The sequence below is a fragment of the Nematolebias whitei genome, chromosome 4, assembly GCF_014905685.2.
Source record: "Nematolebias whitei isolate Nwh7 chromosome 4, NemWhi1, whole genome shotgun sequence".
NCBI lineage: Eukaryota > Metazoa > Chordata > Actinopteri > Cyprinodontiformes > Rivulidae > Nematolebias > Nematolebias whitei.
In genome coordinates, this window is record NC_056501.1 from 11,103,029 (window position 1) to 11,123,987 (window position 20,959).

Sequence of the window (20,959 nt, forward strand, 5' to 3'; positions counted from 1 at the left end):
CTATGTAATTTTAACAACATATGTATATGTACTGTACAGTACTGCAAAAATAGTACTCGCCAGCTCTGCAGAACAGCAGCTTGGTTCCGTTCCAGCTTGGTTCTGGTTCGGCAGACCTACCCTGTAGCATGACGAAGCCCACCGCCCCGTCCAGGTTGATGTGCACGTGGATAATTGAGCTCCAGGGGCTTCAGGATTATTTGAGACTTTCTTGCCAGTTCTGTGAGCTTCATAGATAAGATTGTTATTTTTGACTTAGCGTTGAAAAACTTTCCCTCCATTTCGGCAGAAAGCAGCGGCCAGAAGCAGCTGTTGGCTTCTGGGCAGTGTAGTTCTTTTGACTGGTGTTACAGTATAGGCTTATTGAAAGAAAACTACAAAATGGCGGCGCCTGTCTGAAGTTTTTTTTTTCCGTTAACTTTTTATTCGGTACCGTCTCAGTCATGTGAGTAATATTAAAGTTAACAATTGGAAAAATTGCTAAAGAGCGAGTGCGAAAGTCGAACCGCAAAGTAGCGAGGGACTACTGTATTTGTTTTGGGTGCATGACACTTTGTCTTTATATACTGTGTTACAAACTACAGTAGACACCCCCCCACACACACACACAATTTTGCAGGTGTTTAGAGCACCAGCAAATTGTGAAAAAACACGAAATTTGGATACGTTCCCAAAAAAAAAAAGCTTCAGAATAATTTATTGCTATGTACATTAGCTCATACAAGCAATTTGCTTTGGCGTCAGCGTCTGCAGGAATGTACACCACAACCAAGATGGCTGGCGTGAGCTCACAGAGGGACTCGAGGAGCTTACAGGTTATGGTGAATGATTCCAGGTCGATGAACAATGTTGCAGGATCACTGTCACATTAGTGCACCAGTCACTGTTGATGTAAAAATGTTGATTGTTGATGCCCCAACCTTTTTGTTTTGCAGACAGCTCTATGACTCAGTTTGCTCTGAACAGCTGGCTGCAGCACAAAACAGACAAAGATAAAAAGCCTTAAAACACCTTAAGCTCATCTATGCAGTGTGCACACGTTGAAAATAAATCTTCCAGGTAGTGATGGGCACAGACCGCACTGACGATGATGATGATGATGAATTAGCTGTGCAGTGCAATGAGGTAATGAAGATAATGATTGCACAGTAAAGCTCCTCAAGTGAATTTTTTTTTTTTTTAATGTGGAGGATATTTGAGGTTTCTACAAAATTGTAGGGCTTTCCTAATGACTGTGTCATCGAACCCTGAACAGGACCTTTGTGATGTTTTACTGTACTAAACGGGTTTTAGTATCCACTTAGCTTCTATTAAAATGTAGAGAAAGTTTAATAAATGTGGGATTTGTGGAGGAAGCTGCAAACTCATGACACACCTGTAGCAGAAATTGTTGTACAGATGAATTGGAAAGCATACATTTTATTTCGTATTGCCGGATTCTGCATTTGTTTGAGCTGAGTAAAATGCAGAACTATAATTGAAGTATAAAATTCTGACTCTTAATGGAAACTTGATGCTGTTTGTGTTTGCTAATTATTTTTTCAAATAAACTAAATATTTTATTTAGTGCCCGTTCACTAGACGTCTCAGAGAACTAAACAAAAACAACAAAAATGGTTCCAAGTCAGACTCCAATCCACTTATTTTTTGTTCCACTTTCAGCCCACCACGCGTCACACTTCAGCCAGTTTCCTTGATGAGCTCTTTGACTGAAGTCTGGTTTGGATCATCTCGGCACTTCTGCATCTTCACTGTTGGAAGTTTTCCTGTAAAAGCCTTCCGTTCCTCTGTTCCGTCTTCAGTTCTGTTGCAGTTTAACTTGTTTTTAATGGGAATTTTTAATTAATTGTAACCAATTGTAACTAGTGCTGACGAAACAAGTTATAAGGATTTTTTTCAGTTTGGGGTTATTTTTAATTTTCCATCTCGAGTCAAAATGGTATGTTTGTTCAAATTAGGCCATTTATCACCTGGCCTGGCAACAAGTTAGTTTGGTTTATGAGGCAGAGCTTGTGCTCGACTCATTTTTCCAGCAAGGATCACAGTTATTAAATATTATTGGCAATGATGTTATATTGGAAAATGTTTTTGGAAATGTTATTTTAGAAAATATTCTAAATGCCACATTTTCAACTCTGTTTCTGAATTAATTTGTTAAAGGCTTTTGTTTTTGTTCAAATCTAGTTTATAGAAAAGAAATTTAAATAGTTGTTGCTCACAAAGTTTGCAATAAAACTGCAAAGTGAACGTGAGTTGTATTGCAAGTTTATTTCCAAATGATAATAAAAACAGTCTGAATTTACACTTGATGTGCAAGTGCTTTTGTGACAATGTGTACATGTATGACAAAAGCACAAGTAACTATTAGTAGAAATTGTAAAAATACTTAGTATCTCAAGTATATTATGTTTAAAATAAACAAAAATACATGAAAATAAATTTTTGCCATGCCCACTCGTTATAAAATGACGTTAACGCGTTTCGCGCCATTCCTGACAAGCCTACCGGAAGTGTACATAGTCATGTGACGCACACCCTCCTACAGTTTTCGCGCCACGATGAAGTCCCGCCTCTTCCCACCGAAAGGCGCGACCTGATTGGCTGCTGTGGGTGTCAGAGTGGCGCCAGTTCTACACTCGGACCGGGAGAAGTTCTGGTTGCATGTGAATGAATTCAAGTCTGGCGTTAAAATAAAAAGACAAAACCGCACTTTAGCTCGTGGGCCACTAAAGATTTCGGAGTCAAATTCCTTCACCTGAAAACCAGCGTCTGCAGCCATGGATCGCAAGGATTATATGGCAGAGAAAGGTAACGAAGTTGTCTCATAACAGCATGGCAGCAACAGGTTGACCAAAATGACTTGATTTTCTTTTAATTGCGGTACCTATTAAATACGTGTGAGGAAAAGCGTTTATAATTATGTGCATGGAGTAGAAATTGTTCAGTTTTAAAACGAGTTTAAGGGTCTGCCTTTTAAGATTTTTTAAGAACATAATAATACATCGTGTTGCCTAAGAAAGGCATACACATGGGGTTGTTTTCTTTAAATATAGTTTCCTGAACATTAGTTACCCCTTCAGTTCTGCTAGTTTGTCCCTCTGAGCTACACGGTGACCCGGATGGATCCTTAAACAAAGGAGCAGGCGCTACTGCAAGCAAGCACATGTCCAACAATAACTACTGGACGTTTTACTCAGTTAAAATCAATATCTACGCATTTGTCGGATTTATGTTATATACAAGTTTAACGTCACGCGAGAAAGTTTGGCACCCTGTGTTTCTAATTCATAATGTGTAAACTATCGTTTGGAATCATCTGACTAAAACTTTTATCACTAATTAACTAAATTCAGCCTATGAGTATTATTTGTTAACCAAACTACCGTATTTTCATTATTTTGAGCGGTTTAAGAGTCCCCCCAGTTCAGACGAAATATATCAGTGTTCCGTCCTATTGTCAACGGTCCGTGAACGCACCATTTTGTACTTAACGCCTTGATTTTGACACTACGAAACTACTAAACTGTCTTGTTTTAAAAGCCTCTTAATTAAGCTAACATGTTAGTGCTTACAAAATTTTAGGAGTAAAACTGTCCCTCCTTACAATTAAGATCATTGTACAAAGATTCAGTTAGCATTAGCAGTTCTGTCTATCGAGCACAACTCTTAAGCTAACCCAAGCTAACGTTTAAAGAAAAAAAAAAAAGATGGCTGGCTTCGGTTTAAAACAACAACCGGGACTACTTGTAGTGGCGGAGGAATCGCGGAGGGATATCTTGAGTGACGGGGCACAAAAGCCATGTGCTGCTTTGTTTACAATAACATCCTCGAACATGGGAAATAATCCAGCCGCGCAGCGAATTTTCTACTACGACGTCAAAGTAAGCGCAGTATTTTAAATACAGTTCGAAGGCAAGTTTTGTCTCGTATAATGTGCAATAAAATATTGTCAATAGTTGTGATTATTTCGGGAAGTGCTTGGGAATATTGACCCAAGAGAAAGGAAGAAGGGGACACAACTGAGCGCGCCTGTTGTATTTACGTTCGTACCCCGGGGCGATTAACTGCGTAATACTTTATTTTACTAGAGATCTGTGAAAGGAGGTACGAATGGGCGGTATTTGCTTCATGTTTACACACCAGTGGCAGTTTGTGTTGTACTGTAGCAATAGTGACTCATCGAGATTACAGGATGCCATGTTACTCAACAAAGGGGGGGTCGCAGGACAACAAATTAGCTTCCAGTGTTGAAGGCCCTCAGCTGTTAGTGATGAGAGCAGAAAGACGCTTTATTTTTGGACACAAGGTTTAGGTAAATGATTAAACGTTGGCTGTGATCGTCTCGTTAACGTAGAGCCTGTTTGTTTTTGCAGAAAAGTGCAAAAGGTTCCTGCAGGAGTTTTACACAGAGGATGACAATGGCAAGGTGTTCAAATATGGAACACAACTTGTAAGTAAAATACTGATGCACGAAGGAGTGAAAAATAATAAATGTGGTTGATTTGTTTTCTTCTTATTTTATGCATTCGTTAATGTATGTAAATCTGAAGGCTTTTTTAATGTGTGCTGCTCAATGAAGCAGGTGTTCCCCCATTTTCTAAAGTGGGTGTGCAAACTTGACCCCACACACACACACACACACACACCCCAATTTATTTATTTTTACTGAAAAACACAATTTGTTCCAGCAATAAGACTAAATCGGGTAGTGTTAAAATCAGTTTTTTTGTACCCTCTGTAGTGAGTCACGTGGGTACGTGTCACTTGTTGTATGACAAATATACGGGGTATATATTTATGCATACTTTTCACGAGTTCTTCATTTTTCTGACTGTAAATGCCGTGCATTGAATTTAACAGAAATGTGAACGAGAGACGTTATTATCTTTGACCCATCAAATGAATGGAGTCATTTATTTTCAGAATCAAAGTTTAACATCAAACATTTACATTAATTTGGCAAAATATGAAAATAATAACAGACAGTTTCACAAATAATGAACTTCAAATCACTCGGCGGTGATTTGAGGACTTTGCTTCAGATATTTCTAAAATATCTGTACTGATTTTGTGAGAGAGAAGAGTTTAAGATGAAAGGAGATTATCTTACAGAGAACTATGTGAGGGAATTTAATCTGTTTGACCAGAAGTTGCACGCTCCGTCAGATCTCAGCTTTGCCCACGGTACACTTGGTCGAAGAAGAAGTTTTACCTTGTTGATGATCGATCACCTCAGTAAGAATCCTTTTCAACTGATATCAGCGTCTCCGTTGAGAACTGCTAAAATCCTTAGAGAGTCGTGCGTGGTTAGCTCAAACAGAAATTATAATTCCAAACGTCTCTGGATTCTCGGCAACTCCAAAACTCTCCATAACTCTAGTTCTCTTCTGAACTCCTTCAGAACTTTTCCATTCTCCATGGAATCTACTGCACTCTAGACTCGACTGCACTCTAGACTCGACTCCTAGAACCGGGAAGTTGTCACATTTTAAATGAGTTTACTTCCGAGTTTACTTCAGAGCTTTCTGATTCGTGGATGGACCAGAAAGAGGAGTGGTTTTTTGACGTAAGTTATTATCAAAAGTCAAGGATTGTTTTCAACATACAGAAAAGATTATTGCAGTCGACCAGACTTCGTGGAGTCTCACACTTGGTAATCTTTTCAAATAGTAAAACATGACATTTCTTCTTCAGTAAACATTTTAGTTGACCGAAAACCAACCTTTCACATACTTACGACTTGACTCATTTCAGACAGAAAATCAAGAAATGCATATTCAGGTGATTTCTTCTTTGAATGAGGAATAAAAATCATTACTTACTGTTTATGTAAAATAAAAATGAGTAGTTCTTTTCAACCTGTAAAGCATTGAGTGAACTAACACAATTTGATTATCAAAACATTTGTAAGACAGTAATGATTATAAAGAATTGTCTTTTCTGCTTGATTAATTCAAGAAAGAAAGTCATCAGATGGCCCAGACTTATTCAGATCAATGAAAATAACAGTCTCTGTCCATCTGGTAGATTTGAGGTCAGATAAGGGTCAGACCAGGTTCACTACACCTCCCTACTTAAAACTAAATGTTTAATATGAATATCATTGCTAGGTTCCCCCCCCCCCACACACACACCACTTTGAATTGGTTCAGTCCAACTCAGCCACACACTGCCTGCTTGCTTGTTAGAAAGCATACAGCTGTGGAAACAAGAAAAAATAGTATATTTATCTTTAAAATCTTTTTTCTGTTTATGAATCAGACAGAACGGCAAGAGATATCACTGTTTATGAGCACAAAATACCCAAAGTAGAGCTGTTTTTGGGTTAAATCCCAGTCTAAAATTGGACAAAATGTGGCCCAAAACAAGTTTTTGTAATTGTCATCTTTTTTTCTTTTCTTTTTTTAATATTAACACAAATTGATGCATTTCATTATTGTTGGTTAAACACATTGTATTTATTGCCCCGATGATTGTGATGTAGACACCATGAATTGAAAAGGTTTTGACATAATTAGGTGCGAGTGGTTTATTTTTTTTTGTGTGTGCATTCTGTTTGATGAGCACTTCACACTTTTGCAGTTGAATTTTAGTACTAAAACAAAAAATGTTGCTTCTTTAGGAGGAAAAACTTTTAGCATTTACTTTGCACGTTTACAAAATCTATGGGTTACTAGAGTTATTTCAACCCTAAGTTTGGCGGTTTTCAGTAGTGTTGGTGGTATAATTGATTTAGTTTTTTTTTTTCTTCTAACAACCTGCCTATGTGTGCAGGTTGCATTGGCCCACCGGGAAAAGGTGTCCCTCTTTGTTGAGCTGGATGATGTGGCTGAAGAAGACCCCGAGCTGGTGGAGAGCATCTGTGAAAATGCCAAACGCTACGTATCCCTGTTCGCTGATGCCGTACATGAGCTGCTGCCAGAATACAGAGAAAGAGATGTATGAAGAGTTACTTTTTAGATGTGTCTACGGCTGGCTGCTCCTATCTGATAGTCAATATATGTCGATTTGTTCATCTAATTTATTTTTGCGTTAAGATTGTAGCCAAAGATTCTCTGGACGTGTACATTGAGCACAGGCTGATGATGGAACAAAGAGGCCGTGATCCTGCTGATACCAGAGACGCCCATAACCATTACCCACCTGAGCTCATGAGGAGATTGTATGTAAAGCCAGATAGACTTGAGAGTTTTATCTGTTTTTATGTGCATTTCTCATAAACTTTGTTTCCACAGTGAGCTCTACTTTAAACCTCCCAGCACCTCGAAGCCCAAAGTGGTTCGTGATATTCGGGCTGAAAGCATCGGCCAGCTGGTCACAGTTCGAGGCATTGTGACTCGTGCCACTGAGGTCAAACCAATGATGGCTGTGGCTACGTACACGTGTGACCAATGTGGCGCTGAAACCTACCAACCAGTAAGATTGCTTGCTAACGAGTTGCGTTTTAAATTACGAGATTAAAGCGTTAATATCATCCCGTCTCTGCGTTCCTCAGATCCAGTCTCCCACCTTCATGCCTCTCGTCATGTGTCCCAGCCAAGAGTGCGTCACCAACAAATCCGGAGGGCGGCTCTATCTGCAAACCAGAGGCTCTAAATTTGTGAAATTCCAGGAGCTGCGTATTCAGGAACATGTAACTACAGAGGGAGCTGTGATTTTATTTTTATTTTTTTCCCCACGCGTGTTCATTTGTTCATGAGCTCTTGTCTGACGTTCCACAGAGTGACCAGGTGCCTGTTGGCAATATCCCAAGGAGCATGACGGTGTACGCCCGCGGTGAAAACACACGCCTTGCCCAGCCAGGAGACCATGTAGCCATCACAGGAATCTTCCTCCCTCTGCTGCGCTCGGGCTACAGTCAGGCCATTCAGGTATTTTTTTCTTTTGTTTTAGCAGCTATGCCTGTCACGATAAACAATTAATCAGTTAATCGCATGATGCATGAAAATTATCAACCTCATTTTTATTTATCGACTTTATTGTTTCTTTGTGTCTCTCTCTTTCTACCGAAGACACTGAATGACAAAAACTCAACTCCGGTGCTCTTCACCGACCCCTCTCTTTCTCTTTTCTTTTTAAAATCCATTTTAACGATCCAAAATCGCGTTTTTGGATCGTTAAAATCAGCTAAGCTACGAGCTAAGCTAACAGGCTGACCTCAGGGACAAAACCTCCGTCTTGTCGAAGCTCCAACATTCGCTGTTGAAACCCGTACCTTTGTGTAAAAAGTTGTTTTTCTCCCATTGTTTTTTTTTTTTTATTATTATTATTATTATTATTAAAAGCTTTTTGTGAAAAATGCTATGCTAAATAGCTCAAACCACACAGAGCGTCCACCATTTTGAGAACCCAAAAAAAAAGGAAGGAGAGACAGCCCATGTCACGTCAAGGGGCCTCCCTCCCATTTTTCTTAAAGCGACACACTGCTCGCTCCCTCACTATCCATCCTTCGGTTCAGTTTTATACTGCTATCCAGTGGTTGAAAGGGGTACTACACACAACAAATCAACCAACATTTCTTCTTAAAATTGACAATAATTACTAATTATTGTCAAATTTCAAACAATATTATCGTTTATCGCAATAACTTCCGAGACAATTAATCGCCCGGCAAAATTTGTTATCGTGACAGACCTATAAAACATAACCTCGTTGGTGCATAGAGCATTTATCAAGGTATTTAAACTTTTCTTCTGTATATGAATATGGTTGCTGTAGGGCCTTTTGTCAGAAACCTACCTAGATGCTCATAGCATCACGCTAATGAATAAAACGGAAGACGATGAGCTTGGCAACGAGGAGCTGACTGATGAGGAGCTGCGCAGCATCACAGGTTAGCAGCTCTTGTGGATTTGAGAACAGACGTGCCTGTACTTCTTTAGTCACTCTTTCAGCAACTAAAGCTAATGTTTTTTTTCTGTTTCAGAGGAAGGGTTTTATGAGAAACTAGCTGGATCGATCGCACCAGAAATCTACGGGCACGAGGACGTCAAGAAGGCCCTGCTGCTGTTGCTGGTTGGGGGGGTGGAACAGGCTCCAAAAGGCATGAAGATCCGAGGTGAGCGCAAATGATCCTTCGAAATCCAGATTGATTTTTTGTTTTGTTTTTGCCCCTGAAGGTGTTAAAGTGTTATTTTAGACCTTCTTGATAGTGTTTTTTTTTAATAAATTTTGTGCTCATCAAAGACGCTTTTTCTCAAAAAGTTGTAATATTTGCCTCATTCTACGTTCCTCGTCAAGGTAATATAAATGTCTGCTTGATGGGAGACCCAGGAGTTGCCAAGTCCCAGCTGTTGTCTTACATCGACCGTCTGGCTCCTCGAAGTAAGTCCTGTATCTAGCTGAATATTTTATTTGGTACGCTGCTTCTTTCCATTGAAACAAACTCCGTAAAATATGAACTATCCGTGGGGTGGAGTTCTTCTCTTGTTCATTAGAAGGAACGTTCTGAAAGTAACTTTAAATGTTGCTTTAATTCAGTATCTAAATGAAGTCGCTTGGTTTTAGTCACACTTGGAATCAGTTTTGTGTAACTCTAGTCCTTGTTTGTTCTGGTTCACAGGTCAGTACACAACGGGTCGGGGCTCTTCAGGGGTCGGTTTGACTGCAGCTGTGATGCGTGACCCTCTGACTGGTGAGATGACTTTGGAAGGAGGCGCCTTGGTGCTGGCTGACCTGGGCGTCTGTTGTATCGACGAGTTTGATAAAATGGCTGACGCTGACCGAACAGCCATCCACGAGGTGATGGAACAGCAAACCATCTCCATCGCTAAGGTATGTACTGCTACGACCCCTACTAGTAGAACAAACGATCCAAACGGGTTTAGAAACATCACTTGTGCTGTTTTGTCGTTTTCCTCTCCAGGCTGGAATCATGACCTCCCTCAACGCCCGTTGTTCCATTCTCGCTGCAGCCAACCCGGCCTACGGCCGCTACAATCCCCGGAAGAGCATCGAGCAGAACATTCAGCTGCCAGCCGCTCTCCTCTCCCGTTTCGATGTGCTCTGGCTCATCCAGGACAAACCAGATGCTGACGCTGACCTGCGCCTCGCTCAGCACATCACCTATGTTCACCAGCACTCCCGTCAGCCGCCCACTCACTTCACCCCCATCGACATGAAACTGATGAGGTGTTTTGATTTCCACTAGTCTCCGTTGTAAATTAGTCACGATATGTGCCAGTTTTTAAAATTCTAAACAAAAATTGAGTAAGTTGGAGCTAAATGTTTGGCCGTTTGACTTTAATTACAACTTTTTTAATGCTTTTTTTTTTTTTTGGTTTTGTTTTTTCCAGGCGTTTCATAGCTCTGTGTAAAAAGCGTCAGCCTGTTGTGCCGGAGTCCCTGGCGGATTACATCACTGCTGCATATGTCGAAATGAGAAAAGAGGCTCGAGTCAGCAAAGACACCACCTTCACCTCGGCCCGTACCCTCCTGTCCATCCTGCGCCTCTCAACCGCCCTGGTGAGTACCACATCTGGACCGGTTTCAAAGTGTGTGCTCTTCTCTAACTTTACCAGAAGATGTAGAGTAAATGTACTTCAGTGTGATCAGGTGAAATGGTGTAAAGATTTAATTTCAAAGTGAACGTTTACGTGCGCGTGTTACAACGTCTGTGAGTACATTTGTTTTGATCAGTAGCCGAGTGTGTGATAAAGTGCTTACAGTGCAGGTAGTGATGACCCGGTCTACTGCAGTGTGAGCACTTCTTTCACACACCGGACACACCCTTCAGTTTGACACCGAACGCATGTTTTCAGACACTTGTGCGATGATGCATTCTCTGCCTCTGGTTGTCAAAAGTGCTGTTTGTGCAGGTAGCAATCACCCACCTACTGCAAAACCAGCACTTCAGGCAAACGGCTAGGCGCTGTGCTGCACGCAAATGTCCACAAGGGGGCAGAGTGCTGCTACGTCTGTGTTGGGAAAGGACTGCGCTTCAGATTCTGTTTTAGTGACTAGTTTGAAAATGTGGACGGTGAAAAATAAAAATGAGCTTTTAATTTTTATTCTAAATGTATTTTTCTGCTCCTGGTCAGCTTTGCAGGGTGGGCAGTCAGCCTGTGTGCATTACGACCAGCTGTGCAAACCCATGCAAAACTGCCCATGGCCAGAGCTGTCTCCAGTATCCTCCGTATGTGAACTTCCAATCGCTTGATACTTTTATCGTTTCAACGGAGAGACTAGCTGGTTTTGAGAGGCGGAGACTTGAGCAATTGCTGACCATCCCAGAGGGCATTGCACTTGTCTCGGTCTGACAGTGCCGGCGTAGCGCAGCCTACATCGACCTGAATCCAGTAAGATGTTTGAGCGTGTTTACGTACGTCTTCAGTCTAAACACCGCTCGCACTTTGCATGCCCGTCTTCAGGCTCGACTCCGCATGATGGACACGGTGGATAAGGAGGACGTCAACGAGGCTATGAGACTGATGGAGATGTCAAAGGATTCTCTGCAAGCTGACAAGTCCAGCACCACCAGGTTGGTGTTGAAACTTCACATTTAGTCAGCGCATAGTAAGCGTAACGTCTGTAACCAGATGTTGGCTGACCCAGGTTTCCTTTTTTATGGGTTTCTTGTATTTTAGTTGAGGAAGCTGTAAAACCTTTTTTATGAGTGCTGTTACATCGTGTTCACGTAAATGTGCTGTACACCAAAACAAGGCAACAGTTTTGTTTTTTCAAGTTTTTAATTTAACAATATGATTCTTTGGTCAAATCTTCTCTTGTGGAAAGAAGTTAAGCTGCTTATAACTTTACAGTCAGCTGGTAGAGGTGTAGACACACGGAGCAATCGACTTGTTCTCAGTCTGAACCCCTCCCTTTCCAGGACGCAGCGTCCAGCCGACGTCGTCTTCTCTCTGGTGCGTGAGCTCGCCACAGAAGGCTCGGCGGGCCGCGGCGGGGCCGGCGGCGTGGTTCGCATGGCCGAAGCTGAGCAGCGCTGCGTCTCTCGTGGCTTCACGCCCGCTCAGTTCCAGGAGGCGCTGGAGGAGTACGAGGAGCTGAACGTGTGGCAGGTCAACCAGGCCCGCAGCCGGATCACCTTCGTCTGAACGCGTCCTTCACACAGTGCTGCGTTTCAGCCGCCTGTGGGTGATTTCCAGGCTTGTGTTGGGGCTCTTTGTGCTTCTGCATTTTGTAACACAAGTCGGGCAGAGCATGGACTTCCTTTTAATGCCTGAACATTATGAAAAAAATAGTTTCCCTGGAGATTTATTGCTTTTAATGTTGAAGATTCCTGATAACTATTAAACTGCTTGTAAATATGTATCAGTACATGCTATAGTGTAGTATTATCTGCATTTTGTTGCCTTAAGCCTCCAGTTAATGTTCAGCATTTTGTACATTTTGTATTTGTAATGTAAGTCAGGCAAAAGAAGTGGATGTTGAGCCTTGTGTTAAGAGTTATAATAAATGGGTAAAACCAACTCCTGTGTGCACATGAAACGGTATGAAGTGTCCTACAATCATCACGTCTCAACACCTGGTTTAGATGTGCAGCAGCCTGGTTTGTGTTCAGGAACGCCCGCCCTCAAAAGTCACATGCAGGGCTGCAATTACAGTTGTTTAAAAACAGAAATGCACCTATGGTTTAGTCGCATCCCAAAATCTTGTATTTTAAGGTAGTAGAACATTGTAGTACTCAAAAGTGGTAAAATTCTCTAGTCGTAAGTTTAATACTTGTTATTTTGAGGTCCGAAGTGGTAATTGAACTAAAGGCTGCAGAAGTAATATTTCAGTCCTGCTTGGATATTACTATATCACGTACTGGTCATAAAATTAGAATATCATTAAAAAAAAGTTGATTTATTTCAGTAATTCCATTCAAAAAGTGAAACTTGTATATTCATTCATTACATACAGACTGTTATATTTCAAATGCTTACTTTTAATGTTTATTATTATTATAACTGACAACTAATGAAAACCCCAAATTCAATATCTCAGAAAATTAGAAAAGACCAATAAAAGGATCTTTAGAAATGTTGGCCATCTGAAAAGTATGAGCATGTACAGCATCAATACTTAGTTGTTGCTCATTTTGCCTGGATTACTGCAGCCATGTGTCGTGGCATGGAGTGGATCAGTCTGTGGCACTGCTCAGGTGGTATGAGAGCCCAGGTTGCTCTGTGGCCTTCAGCTCTTCTGAAATGTTGGGTCTGGTGTATCACATCTTCCTCTTCACAATACCACAGGTTTTCTATGGGGTTATGGTCTGGAGAGTTTGCTGGCCAATTAAGAACAACCATGGTCCTTAAACTAGATACTGGTAGCTCTGGTACTGTGTGCAGGTGCCAAGTCCTGTTGGAAAATGAAATCTGCATCTCCACAAAGTTGGTCAGCAGCAGGAAGCATGAAGTGCTCTAAAACCTGGTAGATGGCTGTGTTGACCTTGGACCTCAGAAAACACAGTGGACCATCACCAGATGACATGGTACCCCAAACCATCACTGACAGTGGAAACTGACTGGACCTCAAGCAACATGGATTCTGTGCCTCCTTTCTTCTTCCAGACTCTGGGACCTTAAAGGAAATGCAAATTTTACTTTCATCAGAGAACATAACGTTGGACCACTCAGCAGCAGTCCCAGGCGAGACGCTTCTGATGCTGTTTCTTGTTCAAGAGTGGCTTGATACAAGGAATGCGACAGCTGAAACCCATGTCTTGCATACGTCTGTGCGTGGTGGTTCTTGAAGCACTGACTCCTGCTGCAGTTCACTCTGTGAATCGCCCCCATATTTTGGAATGAGTTTTGTTTCACCATCCTCCAGGGTGCAGTTAACCCTATTGCTTGTACACTTTTTCTAACACATCTTTTCCTTCCCTTCGCCTTTCTATTAATGTGCTTGGACACAGAGCTCTGTGAACAGCCAGCCTCTTTAGCAATGACCTTTTGTCTTGCCCTCCTTGTGCAAGGTGTCAATGGTCGTCTTTTGGACAACTGTCAAGTCAGCAGTCTTCCCCATGATTGTGTAACCTACAGAAATAGACCATTTAAAGGCTTTTGCAGGTGTTTTTAGTTAATTAAGCGATTAGACTGTGGCACCAGGTGTCTTCAATACTGAACACTTTACACTTTATACTGAACCTTTTCACAATATTCTAATTTTCTGAGATACTGAATTTGGGGTTTTCATTAGTTGTCAGTTATAATAATCAACATTAAGAGGAATAAACACTTGAAATATATGAGTCTGTGTGTAACGAATATAATATACAAGTTTCACTTTTTGAATGGAATTACTGAAATTAACCATCTTTTTCATGCTATTCTAATTTTATGACCAGCACCTGTATATTTTCAAAGACTTTCTACAGTGGTGGGACAAAAACAAATACAGCAAGTTTGCATAATGCTTGTCTTGACAGACCACTGCATTAACACTCATTTTAAACACATTGAAATTAATGGCGACCATGAAAAAAATGAAACAAATGCTGCAGTTTTGATTAAAAAATATAAACTTCTTGGTTCAAAAGGACCACGTTTCAGTTTTTTTTTTTTTTTAACATTCAAGGCTTTGTAAGGTTTTTGCTGAGCAGTGTTTCAGCTCGGCTGCTGTTCTCCCAGCAGGTGATGATTTCCTTCCAAACTTAACTGGGAGTTTCCATTTGAAGTTTTTTTTTCTTTAGAGCTGGGGGTTCAGGGGCCTTTTTTATTCCTAATTTGTGCCAAAGGCCCTACTTTAAACAATATTTAAAGAGAGGTGGAGACAAGCTTTTCATCTCAATGTTGGTGAGATCTTATTGGACGGGAGGTTCTGTGACACAGTGACTGGCGGGGGGGATTTGTATTTAGCCCAGCTCAGCCCTGTTGGTCCGGTGAAGACAGCCTCCTGAGCCAGGTGAGTCAAACATGCTTGGACAGTTTCAGCACAAATCTGATTTGTTGTTTTTGGATAATTCTGTGACTTTTTCTCAACGTGTTTTCCTTTCTGTACGTTAACAGTAATGCTGACTTCTATCACTTGAGTGTGATCATCTTTCGTCAAATGCTTTAAAATAAGTTTTTTTTTTTCCAGATCACAGGTTCAAGATGATTTCGTCATTATGCCTGTTGGGGACACTTTGTTGCCTCGTGCTCCCAGGTCATTTTATCTTCTTTACTTCATAAACTGGTGAAAAACCAGCAGCACTAATTTTTTTTATTTTTTTTTATTTAAGGCCTTCTGGATGCCAAATCCTTGCTGAATGTCATCCAGCAGGAAGGCAAGTTCAAGTCACCTTCCTTGTATCAGCTTCAAACTTTTTCCTTAAACATTAAAAAAGTTGAGCTTCGTGTCTTCTTCCAGCAGAGATGGTCCCTGTGAGCATCAACTCAGAGAAAGCCAACAACTTCCTGTCTCACACCAGACCGAAGCGTAACGCCGACCCCAGGTGGTACCGAGGAAACCCGGACTTCCAGGCGTACTACAGATACTACAGCAGCATCGGACACACCGAGGGGGTAAGAGACGCACGTATACGTGAAAGACGGGACTTTTTGTCCATTTTTATCACACCAAGTTGTGTTTGGATTGCATCGGATGTTTATTTCAAATGAAAATGGTTTGACACGCAGATTGGACGCACATTTAAATGAGCGTTTGGACTAGCTTTAAATGCATGGAAGGTTTCTGTTCAAATGTTTCTGCGCGGTTAATGTTGACGATGATCCTCTTCGATGCAGAGTGTTTACAGTTCTTCTGTTTCTCTCAGCTCTACGAGATCGACAAGCTGAGGATGCTCTACCAGCAGATGCGCTACCTGGAGCAGGCCTACGGCCCGAACGCCTCCTATTTCCAGAGCAAACTGGGCGTGCCGATGATCATGTGCGACCCGACCACAGACAAAAGGTGCAAAGTTGCTCCTCCTCCTTCGATGAAAGGAGTGCCCAAGGCCATGGATCCTCCAGCAACTCCTCCTCCTCTTCCTCCTGCCCCATCCATCTCCCAGGCGGACGTGCTCTTCCTGTGTAACAGCAGGGACCCCCTCTGCAAGCCGCACATCGTCTACCTGCCCAGCGGTGCCGTGCCCGTGCTCTGCGACCCTCGCTACCACCCCCATTGCACCCCGCAGAAGGCACCACCCCCGCCCCCTGTAGAAGCTTTCAAAGGTCCTCTACCAAAGAAATCCCCCCTGCCTCCTCCAAGCCTGGTCACGAAGTCTGCCCCGGCCCCCGTCCGCACCTTCAAGAGCATGGAGTACGACTGCGACCCCTACTGGGACCCCGACTGCCTGATCGACCACCCGCCCAGACCCATGAAGGGAAAGGTTGTAGTCCCACCACCTCCTCCTCCTCCTCTAGAGGAGGATGAAGAGGAGGAGGAGGAACCTGTGGAGGAGCCAGCACCTCCTGCACCCATGAAGAAACTAAAAATGTACCCTCATTCCTACTACTACCCTCACGTCTACGACCCCAGGGATGAGCTGTACGACCCGGTCCGCTACCAGTACCCCCAGCCAGGCGCCGGAGACGAGCCTGCAGAGGGGAGCAAATGACCGCGAGGAGTCTGAGGGAGAGCGTCTATTTAAACAAATGTAAAGTTGACTGAAAACGTCCATCCAGGCTGCATAAAGTCACCGTGATGAAAAATGTCTGAGTGCATGAATGAGCTGTTGTGAATAAAAATCTGTCACCGTGTTAAAAAAAAAAAAAACTAACTTCAGTCGATACGATTTATTGATTTATGAGACAATAAAATGAGTGAAATCAGTTTTTCCTCCGTTAATGGGTTGATTTTAGATTTTAAAACTTTATAAAACGGTGCAAAAAGAAACTAAAGTGTTGCTCCTCCCGGTGCCACATGGCAAGTTTCAAAAGAAGACTCGTGGTGCCAACTCACAGGCTGGAGGTCGTTACGTTTGATTCTGCTGCACATTTAATACTCAAATAAACGCTGACTCGTGTTCTACACCTTAAGACTGGAGCTGCACTGTTCCCTCTTCCTGCCACATATGCATGTGTGCCTGAAACCACTACAGGCCATCAAACAGCAGGAACACACCTTAAAAAAAAGATGAGTTGACAAGAAACGGCTCCCGACCATAAACCTGCAGCTCCACGAAGCAAAGCTTTCATGAGCTCATTTAAAAGTACCGCTCGGACATTCTTGTGTTCTGCGTAATTACTATCATGTGCGCCTTTTTAAAACCATTTCTGTTCACAAAGAGGACAAAAAGCTCCATTGAAAAAAAACCTAACAGATCATTTATTACACAGAAACATGAAACAAACAAACTGGGTAAAATAAGATAACGTCCATGTACAGTGATCTCACTGCTGTGCAAACCCAGAGAGTAGAAGGAGTTCGTACGGATCGCCTACGGATTCATGTCATGAAGTGCATGTGGATACACTCGTGGCTGAAAATGGTACATCGGTGTTGAAAAGCTGCAGTTACTTTAAAAGTTTCTTTTAGCTCATGAAAATACAACCAAAACAACAAAAAAGAGAATAAAACAGGAAAAAAAAAATGCAGTTTGTGTGTTTGCCTCTCTGTTTCAGCTTCCTGTCCGCTCAAAAGAAAAGTCCTCTCATCCTCCGGCCGATGCCCTGTCTGTCGTACAGGACGTTGAACTTGTTAATGAACTGGTTCATACTGTTGCAGGTCTTGGTGATGGTTCCTAGATACGCCATGAGGCCGACGTCATTACATTGCTGCGAGAAAATAAAGCAAAAATGGTTGCAAAGGTTCAATAAAACAACAATACCTTGATTTTTGCTGCTTATGAATAAATAACTCAAATAAGAAGAATACTGGGTAAAAATGTACAAGTAAAAAACAAATGTTTAAGCAGTCATCTCTGAAAGTTGTTTTTATTCATTCACCACCTAAAGACAGGCAACGATTTCCTGTACCCGTTAGCAAAATCACAGCTAAGTGATCTAAGCAAACACAAACGTAGTCATAACTAAGTCCATATAGATATTGAGCTAAAATTTGGTGTGCTAGTAGCCGAGAATAATCCTCAATACAGTAGTCCCTCGCTACTTCCTGGTTCGTTTTTTGCATACTCGCTCTATCGCGGTTTTTCAAAATAAGATTGGACAAGACACACAATTGGCTGATTGACGGATGAGCCGCACGATCGGCATGGAATTTTTATTTAAAATAAATTATTTAAAGTTATTTAGCACCTCCTGCACCTTTGTGCAGCCCACACTGCAGGATAAAATTCCTGCTGCAGCTGATCAGCTGTTCTCCGTGCAGAGCGGAGAAGTGGGCGTGGCCAAGACCGCTAGCAGGCGGCTGAGAGCAGCCGAGGCAGAGAGCTGAAATCATGACATTCTGTGTTCTTTTAGAGCGTTTAGAGTTTAGAAACATTGTTTGGAATATTGCAAGAGTGTGGGAAGGGTTTAAAACAACTTAATATATATAAATACTAAAACTACTACTTACTACTTGGACTATTATCCCTACTTGGCGGTTTTTCACTTTTCACGGGTCTTCAGGGTACGGATCCCCTGCGACAAACGAGGGACTACTGTATTTTAAAATTATTTAACACCTGCTGCACATGTGGGCAGCCCACATGTGCAGGGAGAAGCTCGCTCCTGCAGCCTGTCATGATCTCCGCTGCAAAGCAGAGAAGGAGGCGTGGCCGAGAGCGTTACCAGGTGTGGCAGAGTGCAGCCGAAGATTATGACATTCTGTGCTCATTTAGTGTTTAGAATATTGCAAGAGTGTGGGAAGGGTTTGAAACGCCTTCACACACACATATACGTGTGTGTGTGTAAATGAATGAATACTAAAATAAACTACTACTTACTACTTGTACTACTATTCCTACTTCGCGGTTTTTCACTTATCGCGGGTGGACTGAGAACAGAAACCCCCGTTATAAACGAGGGACTACTGGACATATTTTTGGTGCTAAAAATGTTTAAAGAGTTGCTATCATATAATCTGAGAGTGAGATTGCACACATTTTCATAATTTGGGCCAAACAACTCCGACTTTGTCACGTGATCTTTGTCTAAAACTGCGGTGGTGAAAGGTGGCGGGTGAAGGAATGCCCGTGCAGAACATTTCATACATAACAGGTGTTATATTTTGTGCATACTGAGGGTAAATTTTGTCACAGTTACTTGTATTAGTTGCTTTTACAAATCCCTTAGATCTTATTGCTTCCAGACAAATAGTAAATGTCTTAAAATCTTTTAAAATAAAATTAATTAAACAAATTAATGATTTCTCTGGTACTTTTGTTTTCTTCGTTTCCATTTCCATCATGCAGAAATTAAAGCAAAAATATGCGTCAGTAAACAGAAACTTGTTTCTGACAAATTTATTTAATTTTTTTTATAAGAAATATTTGTAAGTTTTATCAAATCAACTGACATTTTTAATAGCTCCTGGTATAATCCATGCATTTCTTCTTATCTGCACAACTTTGCTCCATAATTGGTTATTTTAAAACCACGAGTATATGTATATAAAAATAAAAGACTTACATCATAGAAGTCAGTTTTGAACTTTATGGTGCTGAGGACCGGCAGTCTGTGGCACAGGGCGTTTGCTTCACGGAGGATCTCGTGATTAAATGGCACCTCACCTGTCCCGAGAGAAAAAATAAAAAGCGTGGCGTGTTGAGATGATGTTTCTAAAATACGACTGAAGAGAATCTTGTAATTACAGGGTTGTGTTCGTGCACATAGGAAGACAGGAGGAGAAACATTTGAGACCAGCTGCTCTGCTGATTTTCACATTCTTTGCCGTCGGTGCCTCATAAACGAGTTCTCTCACCTGTTTCTACGGCTTTGACGTATTCTAGGATGATCTTCACTCGGCTGTGGAGCATCTTTATCGCACTGTGCTGAGCTATAAGATGTTCAGCCACTAACAGAAGAAAAGAAAAGACAGGATTAATACACCATATTACATTATTATTGTTTAGTGTATCTTAGATCCTTGCATACTGAGGGGTTTTTTATACTTTATATTTTTGCTATTTTTGGATGTAACTGGGACCTTGAGTACTGTACACAATTTTGTTCCACCACATGTGATGCAAATGACAAAAAAGAAACTTGAACCACTAGACCAGGGCTATTCAACTGGTGGCCCGTGGGCCAGAAATGACTTCAATCCAGCCCACCAATGAATTCATTTAAAAAAATTGGGGGGTTCTGGGTTTGGGTTCTGTTTATTGCATTTCAATGCAATAAAACAAACAAATTTAAAAGATACTAATGACTCTAATTGCTGGATGTCCGGCCCCTGAGCTGCTGACTTTCAGAAACTGTGGCCCCTCCGAGCAGTTTAGTTCAATAGCCCTGCACTAAACTCAGGAACAGCTTCTACCCTGAAGCTGTTAGACTCATAAATCCCTAACCAAGATAATCAGTGTAAGGAAAAAAAATCACTGTAACGCCACCTTAATTGGTGATATGCGACTTATCTGTGCTGTTGATTATCCATGCTGCTGATTTCATGCTGTTGATTATCTCATGCTGCTGTATTCATTCGTACCCATCTGCTCACACAGACTCATGTTCAGGCTGCTGTTGTTAGGCCGTATTGTTTTACATTATTAGTGTTATTATTATTATTAGTTTAGCGTATATCTTAGAACATTTAGCGTACTGTTTGGCGCTCATTTCACATATATCTTAGTATATATAGCATATCTTAGTGTATATATAGTATATCTTAGTGTATATATAGTATATCTTAGTATATATAGCATATCTTAGTGTATATATAGTATATCTTAGTATATATATAGTATATCTTAGTGTATATATAGTATATCTTAGTATATATAGCATATCTTAGTGTATATATAGTATATTTTAGTGTATATATAGTATATCTTAGTATATATATATATAGTATATCTTAGTGTATATATAGTATATCTTAGTGTATATATAGCATATCTTAGTGTATATATAGCATATCTTAGTGTATATATACAGTATATTTTAGTGTATATATAGTATATCTTAGTGTATATATAGTATATCTTAGT

General features: G+C 41.2%; 3 protein-coding genes across 3 annotated transcripts in view; 2 read left to right on the plus strand and 1 right to left on the minus strand.

The window, feature by feature from the left end:
• The first annotated feature begins 2,773 nt into the window (after positions 1-2,773).
• mcm7 (minichromosome maintenance complex component 7) lies at positions 2,774-12,380 on the plus strand. Its single transcript, XM_037675683.1, has 15 exons — positions 2,774-2,808; positions 4,374-4,450; positions 6,775-6,939; positions 7,038-7,162; positions 7,236-7,416; positions 7,496-7,633; positions 7,722-7,871; positions 8,719-8,833; positions 8,927-9,058; positions 9,241-9,324; positions 9,563-9,774; positions 9,866-10,131; positions 10,296-10,464; positions 11,370-11,479; positions 11,828-12,380. Exons 1-15 carry the CDS (start codon positions 2,778-2,780, stop codon positions 12,051-12,053), a joined length of 2,181 nt encoding a protein of 726 aa, XP_037531611.1. The 5' UTR covers positions 2,774-2,777; the 3' UTR covers positions 12,054-12,380.
• A 2,448-nt stretch (positions 12,381-14,828) lies between these two features.
• Positions 14,829-16,697, plus strand: and3 (actinodin3). Its single transcript, XM_037675684.1, has 5 exons — positions 14,829-14,847; positions 15,025-15,090; positions 15,167-15,211; positions 15,295-15,449; positions 15,701-16,697. The coding sequence occupies exons 2-5, from the start codon at positions 15,039-15,041 to the stop codon at positions 16,481-16,483; spliced, it is 1,035 nt and encodes a 344-aa protein (XP_037531612.1). The 5' UTR covers positions 14,829-14,847; positions 15,025-15,038; the 3' UTR covers positions 16,484-16,697.
• Positions 16,698-17,187: 490 nt separating this feature from the next.
• Positions 17,188-20,959, minus strand: part of cops6 (COP9 signalosome subunit 6) — an 8,436-nt gene continuing 4,664 nt past the window's right edge. The window contains exons 8-10 of the mRNA XM_037675685.1: positions 19,732-19,824; positions 19,440-19,540; positions 17,188-17,642 (exon numbers count right to left, since the gene is read on the minus strand). Coding sequence (XP_037531613.1) covers positions 17,502-17,642; positions 19,440-19,540; positions 19,732-19,824 — 335 coding nt within the window. The 3' untranslated portion in view covers positions 17,188-17,501. The remainder of the gene's footprint in view (positions 17,643-19,439; positions 19,541-19,731; positions 19,825-20,959) is intronic.

Coding starts and splice junctions, on each gene's coding strand:
- mcm7 (XM_037675683.1), top strand. CDS start 2,778: ATGGATCGCAAGGATTATATGGCAGAGAAAG. Junction 9,059..9,240: donor AAAAGGCATGAAGATCCGAG/GTGAGCGCAAAT, acceptor TTCCTCGTCAAG/GTAATATAAATGTCTGCTTG. Junction 9,775..9,865: donor AAACCATCTCCATCGCTAAG/GTATGTACTGCT, acceptor TTTCCTCTCCAG/GCTGGAATCATGACCTCCCT.
- and3 (XM_037675684.1), top strand. CDS start 15,039: ATGATTTCGTCATTATGCCTGTTGGGGACACTTTGTTGCCTCGTGCTC. Junction 15,212..15,294: donor GAATGTCATCCAGCAGGAAG/GCAAGTTCAAGT, acceptor GTCTTCTTCCAG/CAGAGATGGTCCCTGTGAGC. Junction 15,450..15,700: donor GCATCGGACACACCGAGGGG/GTAAGAGACGCA, acceptor TGTTTCTCTCAG/CTCTACGAGATCGACAAGCT.